General features: G+C 46.8%; 1 protein-coding gene across 1 annotated transcript in view; it reads left to right on the forward strand.

Annotated features, from left to right (window-relative positions):
- The first annotated feature begins 280 nt into the window (after positions 1 to 280).
- Positions 281 to 7928, forward strand: part of LOC141006187 (uncharacterized) — a 10996-nt gene continuing 3348 nt past the window's right edge. The window contains exons 1-7 of the mRNA XM_073478331.1: positions 281 to 342; positions 565 to 637; positions 797 to 836; positions 5824 to 5902; positions 6231 to 6319; positions 6489 to 6635; positions 6833 to 6884. Coding sequence (XP_073334432.1) covers positions 281 to 342; positions 565 to 637; positions 797 to 836; positions 5824 to 5902; positions 6231 to 6319; positions 6489 to 6635; positions 6833 to 6884 — 542 coding nt within the window. The remainder of the gene's footprint in view (positions 343 to 564; positions 638 to 796; positions 837 to 5823; positions 5903 to 6230; positions 6320 to 6488; positions 6636 to 6832; positions 6885 to 7928) is intronic.

The raw sequence follows: 7928 nt of genomic DNA on the forward strand, positions 1-7928 counted from the left end.
AATTCATCCGCGTACAGTTGTCATGAGTGGGGATATTAGCTAATATCTTAATCAGCTATCTTAATGCCATATACAGTAGCAGCCTTATCCTTACCAAAACAAATCACTTGGTATGACTCCTACATTACTCAGATTCCTGTGTGTGTGTGTGTGTGTGTGTGTGTGTGTGTGTGTGTGTATGTGTGTGTGTGAGAGAGAGAGAGAGAGAGAGAGAGAGAGAGAGAGAGAGAGAGAGAGAGAGAGAGAGAGAGAGAGAGAGAGAGAGACAGCAGATGCGAAGATGGCATTAGCAAGCGGTCAGTGGCTGGAAAAAGAGATGAGAGGAGAAGCCCCGTGTCCAAGGTTTGTCACATTGTTTTTGAACTGTAACAAAGCATTTGACAATCTCCGACTGCACTGATGATTCATTCTCTCTGCATGATCGTTATGAACCACGTGGTGACGTAAACTCATTCAAAGCTTTAAGTAGTGGAGTGCCGTTGGAGAGAGAAAATGGATAAGACAGGGTTTTTTTTGTGGTAGCTCATTGTTTGACTTTCTTATTGTCCCCGTCATCTCTAACAGACATGGCCACGCCTTAGCTATGGCAGGAAATGTGGCCTTTCTGTTTGGAGGAGCCTCCAGCATCAACCAAGAGGTTACTTTTATTGTCTTTTTAAAACCTTTTTTTCATTCAGTTTTGACAAACAGCACCCCGCTTCACATTCACACACATTAAAACACAGAGTAAAACATGGCTGAAACATGGGCCCTGGATGGTAACGATCTGCTAATTTTCTTCTTATGTATTTAGGAGGACAACCCTGTTTACTTCAATGACTTCTACATGCTAACAGGTACAATTCAAAGATGAAGGTATACATTATCTTGTGTGCAGAAGATATTTAAGGTTTTTGACACAAAGTACTCAAAACAAAGAGCAAACTTTTTACAAGTGAGACACCATTTTGTTTGTGTGTTGTTAGTTTGCGACAGGATGAATGTGCCAGCAACAGGCAGTGAGGAAAAAGATTACTAACTAGCAAATAGAGTGGTATAGCAATGATGTATTTTTGTCAGCTAACCTGGAAGTTAGCATCACCCTAATTCCCTCAACAAAAAGCCTGTGGGATTTTTTAATTGGATTTTGGATTAGCGCTGAAAATAAGCTCTGCATCAAACACAAGTTTATGATACTTACACGTGTTGTTCAGCAAGATAATCTTAGAGCTTATGTTAGGCTCTAAACTGTCACAGTTTGGCATAACTGGTCGCTTGCTTTATTCTGCCTGCCCTGTCACCTGCCTCTCTCACCTAATCAGCCAACTCTCCTCACCTGATACACAGCTGTGTCTCATTACCTATCAACCCGGTATATATGCTCCAGACACACCATACGAGACTCTCCAGCGCTTCTACATGGATTGATTTCCTGTTGCCGACCCTGCCTGCCTGATCCCCTGTAAACTCACCTGCCTTCTGTCTCCGACTCTGATTGTTTCTGCTGCCCCTCTGGACTCTGCTCTGCCCATGGCTGAGCTTGTCAACCGGCCTGCTCCCAAGTAAGTTTTCCATCTGCTCCCTGGTGGCTTCCGGAGGCTCAGAGACACTCATGGCTTCGCCTTGCTCGATTATTCCTGGTTTTCCATGTGCTGCATTTGGGTCCTGACACCACAAGTTACAGTACAATCTGGCCAGATATGGGCCCAGCTCAGGCTTCTTCACCACATGCCCCCCTCGAGCAGATTGAGAGGATCCTCCAGCAGGGGGATCCTGAAGCACAGCAGTCAGTGGCCGCCCATGAACAAGCGTTAGCCAAGCTAGCCACCCAGGTCCAGCAGCTAGCAGCAGCTCTGAACCAGTTGGTGGCCGAGCTCCTCCTCCTGCTCCACCCTATCCTGCAACCGCCTTCACACATGAGCCCCGGTATGGGACCCCAGAGTGCTATGCTTGAGAACCTGGAGTTGGAACCCATTCCTCACAAACTGCTTAGTCAGTTGCCCCCCCCTCGTGGCCCAATTGTTGAAAAATGCACGCTAAAGTGCCCTCTTGGTTGGCAAAACACACTAAACTGCCCCCTTGGCTGGTTAAAACATGATAAAGTGCCCTCTTGGGTGGCAAAAACGTGCGCTAAAGTGCCCTCTTGGAAGCCAAAACACGCACTAAAGTGCTCTCTTGGGAGCCAAAACGCGCGCTAAAGTGCCCTCTTCAGTGGCGAGAACGTGCTGTATGTGCCCTTTTTTTTCTTTTCGTTCCTGCCCTTCAAAAAGTCTGTGCACGCCACTGGTGAGCACCACTGCTGGGGAAATCTCTGCCTGTACTGTTGCCAGGCAGGCCACTTTATCTCCCAGTGTTCAGCAAAAGGCCAGGCTCACCAGTAGTAGGGTATGTTCTGGTCAGCCGAGCTGCTAAACTTTCCCCCAGTCAAAGACCCCTCTCCCATGTTCGGCTTCTGCTGTCGGACAGATCCCATACTCTTGCTACCCTCATCGGCTCAGGAGCAAAGAACAACATTATTGGCAAGGATCTAGCCCAACAGTTGGGGATTGAGCAGGTGTGTCTGCTTCCCCTGGGACGGTTACTCACCAGACCACACCCATCTGCATGCTCCTATCCGGGAACCACCATGAGACTAACTAGTTCCTAATCCTGTGGTCACCTCTGATCATGGGAACCCCTAGCTCCGCTGCCACAACCCACACATGGACTGGGCGACGGGAGCCATCCTGGGGTAGAGCCCCTCCTGCCACCAGATCTGCCTGAAGCAGGCCGCTGCACCTCTACAGTCATCCAGCCTCAGCTCTGCTGTGTGTGTGGGGTTCCCACTGCATACCACGACTTCTAGGAAGTTTTCAGTAAGACCAAGGCCACATCCCTGCCTCCGCATCACCCCTACGACTGTGCTATCAACCTGCAGCCAGGCGACTCTCCTTCCAAGGGTCGCTTGTATTCCCTGTCCGCACCAGAGAGTGGGGCCATGGAGAAATATGTTAATGACTCACTGGCCGCCTGCCCATCTTCTTCACAACCCTGGTGCAGGGTTTTTCTTCGCTGAGAAGAAAGACAAATCGCTGAGAAATTGTATTGATTACAGAGGGCTCCACAACATCACCATCAAGAATCGTTTGCCACTGCTGCAGACTGTATTTCAGGCCCTTGTTATTGACTTACTGAGAGACACGCTGTACAGACACGTGTTCGTTTATTTGGATGATATCCTTATCTTCTCCAAATCCCGTGAGGAGCACGTCCATCATGTCCAGGCCATCCTTCCATCCTTCAATGCCTCCTGGAGAACTCTCTGTATGTAAAGGCCGAGAAGTGCAAGGGGCCCCGACAAAGTGTGAGCTGTGACATCCTGGCTGATCCCTGACTCCTGAAAGCAGCTGCATTGGTTCCTGCTGAGGTGGCCTTCCAGACTCTCAAGACCTGCTTCACCTCAGCCGCCATCCTTCAAGTACCTGACCCCAAAAGACAGTTCGTTGTGGAGGTGGATGCCTCCACTGTGGGGGTAGAAGCTGTCCTGTCCCAGCGGGCTGCCTGCAACCAGAAGCTTCATCCCTGTGCCTTTTTCTCTAGGTGACTTTCTCCCGCTGAAAGGAACTACGACATTGGAGTTGCTGGCGATAAAGCTAGCCCTGGAGGAGTGGCGCCACTGCCTCAAAGGGACCAAATTGCCCGTTTTGGTCTGGATGGACCACAAGAACTTCAAGTATATCCTGTCTGCCAAAAAAATAACAAGCCCAGTGGTCCCTGTATTTCACCAGTTTTAACTTCTCCCTCTCCTACTGGCCTGGGTCTCGCAATGTCAAGCCTGATGCCCTGTCCTGTCAGTTTTGAGAGGGAGGACTGCACTCCTGACCCTGATCCCATCCTTCCTGCCCCACTCCTGGTCGCCTCCCTTATTTGGGAGATCGAGGAGAGAGTCAAGACCGCCTTGGAGGACCAGCCGTTGCCATCCTAATCGCCTGTTTGTCCCTCCACTCCTAAGGTCTGAGGTTCTCCAGTGGGCTCACAGCTCCAATCTTACCTGTCAATCTGGGATCCTGTGTAATAGGGCGGTCTTGACTCTCTCAGAGGTTCTGGTGGGCCACCATGGATGAAGACACTCAGGAGTTCATTAACACCTGTCCAGTCTGCAGCCAGCACAAGTCATCCCACCAGGCCCCCACTGGTCTCCTGCAACCCCTTCCTGAGTCTCATCGTCTTTAGTCTCAAATTTCTTTGGACTTCGTTACCAATCTACCACCATCCAACAGACACACCACCATCCTGACGGTAGTAGACTGGTTCAGCAAAATTGCCCACTTTGTTCCCCTGCCCAACCTTCCTATGGCCAAAGAGACTGCCAAGCTAGTCCAGCTTCATGTTATCTGTCTCCTCTCTGTCTCTCTTCACATCAGTATTTTGGAGAGAATTCTGCACTCTTATTGAGGCCACTGTCAGCCTATCATCCGGTTTCCATCCACAATCAAATGGCCAGATGGAGCGCAAGAATCAGGAGATGGAGACTGCCCTACGCTGTCCGGACTCAAAAACCCTTTATCCTGGTCCCAGCAGCTCCTATGGGTGGAATACGCCCACAACACCTTGACCAGCTCTGCCACTGGACTGTCTCCATTCCAGTGTGCCTATGGGTTCCTGCTTCCACTGTTCTCTGCCCTGGAGAAGGTAGTTTTCTGACCTTCTGTCCAGGCCTTCATACCCCGCTGCCGCCGGACCTGGGTCCTAGCCAGAGCTACCCTCCTCCGCTCAGCCAGTTGATACTCCAATGCTGCCAACTGCCGCCTTTCCAAAACCCCCAACTACCAAGTGGGCCAAAAGATATGGCTGTAGACCAGAGACCTACCTATGCGGGTAGACTCCAAGAAGTTGCCGCCTAAATTCATCGGGTCATTCGAGGTTCAGAAAGTCATTAACCCTGCTGCAGGGAAAGTCCACTGGTTCCTGCTGCTCCACCCCCACCTTCACCATGGTTTATAGATGGAGACCCTACCTGTATGGTTCACTGGCTGCTTCGTTCCTGCTGCCACGGAAGAGGGCTTCAGTACCTGGTCGACTGGGAGGGGTACGTTGCAGAAGAAAGGTCAAGGGTCCCAGCACGACATGTTCTGGACACCACCCTCATCAGGGATTTCAACCACCTCCATCCTGACCAGCCCTCCAAGACTGCCGTGCCCACTGGGGGACCTCTGCTAGAGACATTGTCCCCTCTTCTGTCTGAGGCCTCAGACTATGAGGAGGACGAAGAGGATAGCACACCCCCTGATGCTGAAGAGGAAGAGGCTGGGATGGACTATTCTGAGGAGTACTACTGATCCCTGGTAAACTCACCTGCCTTCTGTCTCTGATTCTGATTGTTTCTTCTGCCCCTCTGGACTCTCCACTGCCTGCCGCTGTCTGGCGAAGCTTTTCCACTCTACCCTCTACCTTCACGACTCCGCCCCCTGCTCTCTCTCATCTGGTATTGTTGTCTATGTTATACTCCTCTGCAAGTGTGTTTGGACTGTGTCTTCTATGTGCACATCGGCTTCACAGCCAGTTTCAGCCTGCTTAACTGAAGAACTCAAGAACTCCCACAATGTGTTTTGATTAGAAATATTGAATAAAATATTAGATTAAATTAAAACGTTTTATACCCTACAAGGCACTTCACCACAGGAAAGAAAATGCCACAGAGCAAGACACCCACTCCATAGAGCATCACAGATAGTTCTGTTTCTGATAACAGAAACTCTGATCAGAGGATTTTGCTGTAAACTGAGGAATACTGTTACTGCATTAAAGCTGAGCTGCTGTAACTGAAAGGAATAAATAATAACCATAGATTGTTGTTGTTTGTAGTATCTCCTGATGATATGACATGGGAGGAGATTCCACAGAATGGAGAAGTCCCCTCAGCTAGAGAAGGGCACACTCTTTGGTAAGCTACAGCACTGACTAGGTGTTATTTGGCATGGATGATAGTGAAATAACAGAAACACTTAAATTCAAATAAAATTTTACTGTCAGCAATATGCATTTGCTGTTTCCAGTCTGAAGATAATTTACAATTAGCTTGTGTTAGCTAGCTCACATGCTAAATGGACAGCATGCAGTTAGATTGCGAGAGCTGTTGTGTTAAGCAAGAGGCATTGATTTACTGCCTCAGTGAGCTGATAGCTATGTAGAGATGTTGCTTCTCAGTTGGATCAGTAGTACTAGCAGTGACAATATGTTAAAAAAAGAACATAATCTTGTTTTCCCTGAAGTGTTGTGAAAGGGAAGTTGTATCTGTTTGGAGGAGCGTCCAGCCCCGTTGCCACTGAGTGTCTCCCAGGAGTCTACAGCTTCGATATAGGTAAGTGTATAGTATCAAAACGTAACAGGTAAGGGTGTTACAGTAGGTTGAGAAAAAGGAGGAACCCATCCAGCTTGGTTTGTACCTATGCTTTTTTGTTGCTGTTTGCATTGAGGAAGTGTAAAACAAAGCCAAACATCACTGTGATGGCATTTCCACTGTCTCATAGTGTCTCTGACCTGGGAATGCTTAGCAATCGGGGGTGTGGCCCTCAGAAGCCTCAGGCACAGTGTTGTTGCTGTGGGAGACAACATCTACGTGTACGGAGGCATTCTGGGAGGAAATCCAACCAGCGATCTCATGGTCTTCAACACAGGTTCATACATAATCATGATTTGGATTAAAGGACAATCATTCAACTCTTCATCCTAGCTGATAATTTTCCAAATCCATCCATAAGCTTTTAGACTGAATTACTTTCTTCCTTGTTTCCATGAAAACCAACTTACAAACTGATATGTTTGTGATTTAAATTGTGTTTTTCCTCTCAAACTCCCTGACTCTCTTTTTCAGTGTCTCTTACCTGGACTCCAGTAAAAACTGGTGGATTGCTGCCTCCTGCCCTGTAAGATATTATAAGTTTCACAAACAGATGATTTATTACAGTATTGTTATATTGTATTAAAATGTAGAGGGGTTCCTATATCTCTGGTCACACAGCAGTGTTGGATTGGACCTAAGCACATTTAGTCAAGTAATGTACTGAAGTACAATTACAAGGTAGTTTCCGTTTTCTGTTACTTTATACTTGTAGTCCACTACCATTCAGAGACAAACAATGGATTTTTATTCCACCAGTTTATTTGACAAATGTAGTTAATAGTTTCTTTGTGGACTAGATACTTGGAAGTTAATTAGTCAAAAATACTATTAAAAATATGTGTAATCTTATAGATTAGAATAAAATTTAAGATAAAAATTGGTCCCCGAGGGAAAATTCAGAAGATATCAAGAAGATACACTACATAAAGTAGTTAAACCACCTTTATCAGCTTCAACATATAACTGATGAACACAATACTATATCAAGAATTATAATCCTATCATATAATAAACATTAGTCTGAAATATGTTGTCTTGCAAATGTGTTTTGGTAGATGAGGGAATTAATGAATAAATAGACATGCTAAACTTTAAAAGGAGGTGATATTTCAAGCTTGAAGTACTCAGGTGGTACGATAATTCCTTGCTGTATAAATTACACAAAACATCGCTCCTGTCAACAGTTCCATCTGTGCATTTTTTGAAGCCCCACGCCAGTGTGTTTTGTTATTTTTCATGATCTTTCCTGACAATGTTTTATAATTTTTGACAAAAAACTTGATGAAATGAAGCTGTTGCTAAAATAGAAAGGACTACAGTAGAACCTGGGACCTTTATGTCATCCACCAAGCTTGGATTCTGGTATAATAAAGGTTGATTTATGGTTGCTGTGTGTCTGTGTTGCTGGCTGTGGTGAGCGGATTGCCAGCTATACTTTCTAGAGGTCGACTGATTAATCAGCACTGATAGGACCTTTTACAAACTATTGTTATCGGCTGAAAGTGGCTCCAATAGTTGCTGATGGCTGCGAAGCCTTCACCGACCACGGGGAGGAGTACATCATCAT

The sequence above is a fragment of the Pagrus major genome, chromosome 12, assembly GCF_040436345.1.
Source record: "Pagrus major chromosome 12, Pma_NU_1.0".
Taxonomy (NCBI): Eukaryota; Metazoa; Chordata; class Actinopteri; order Spariformes; family Sparidae; genus Pagrus; species Pagrus major.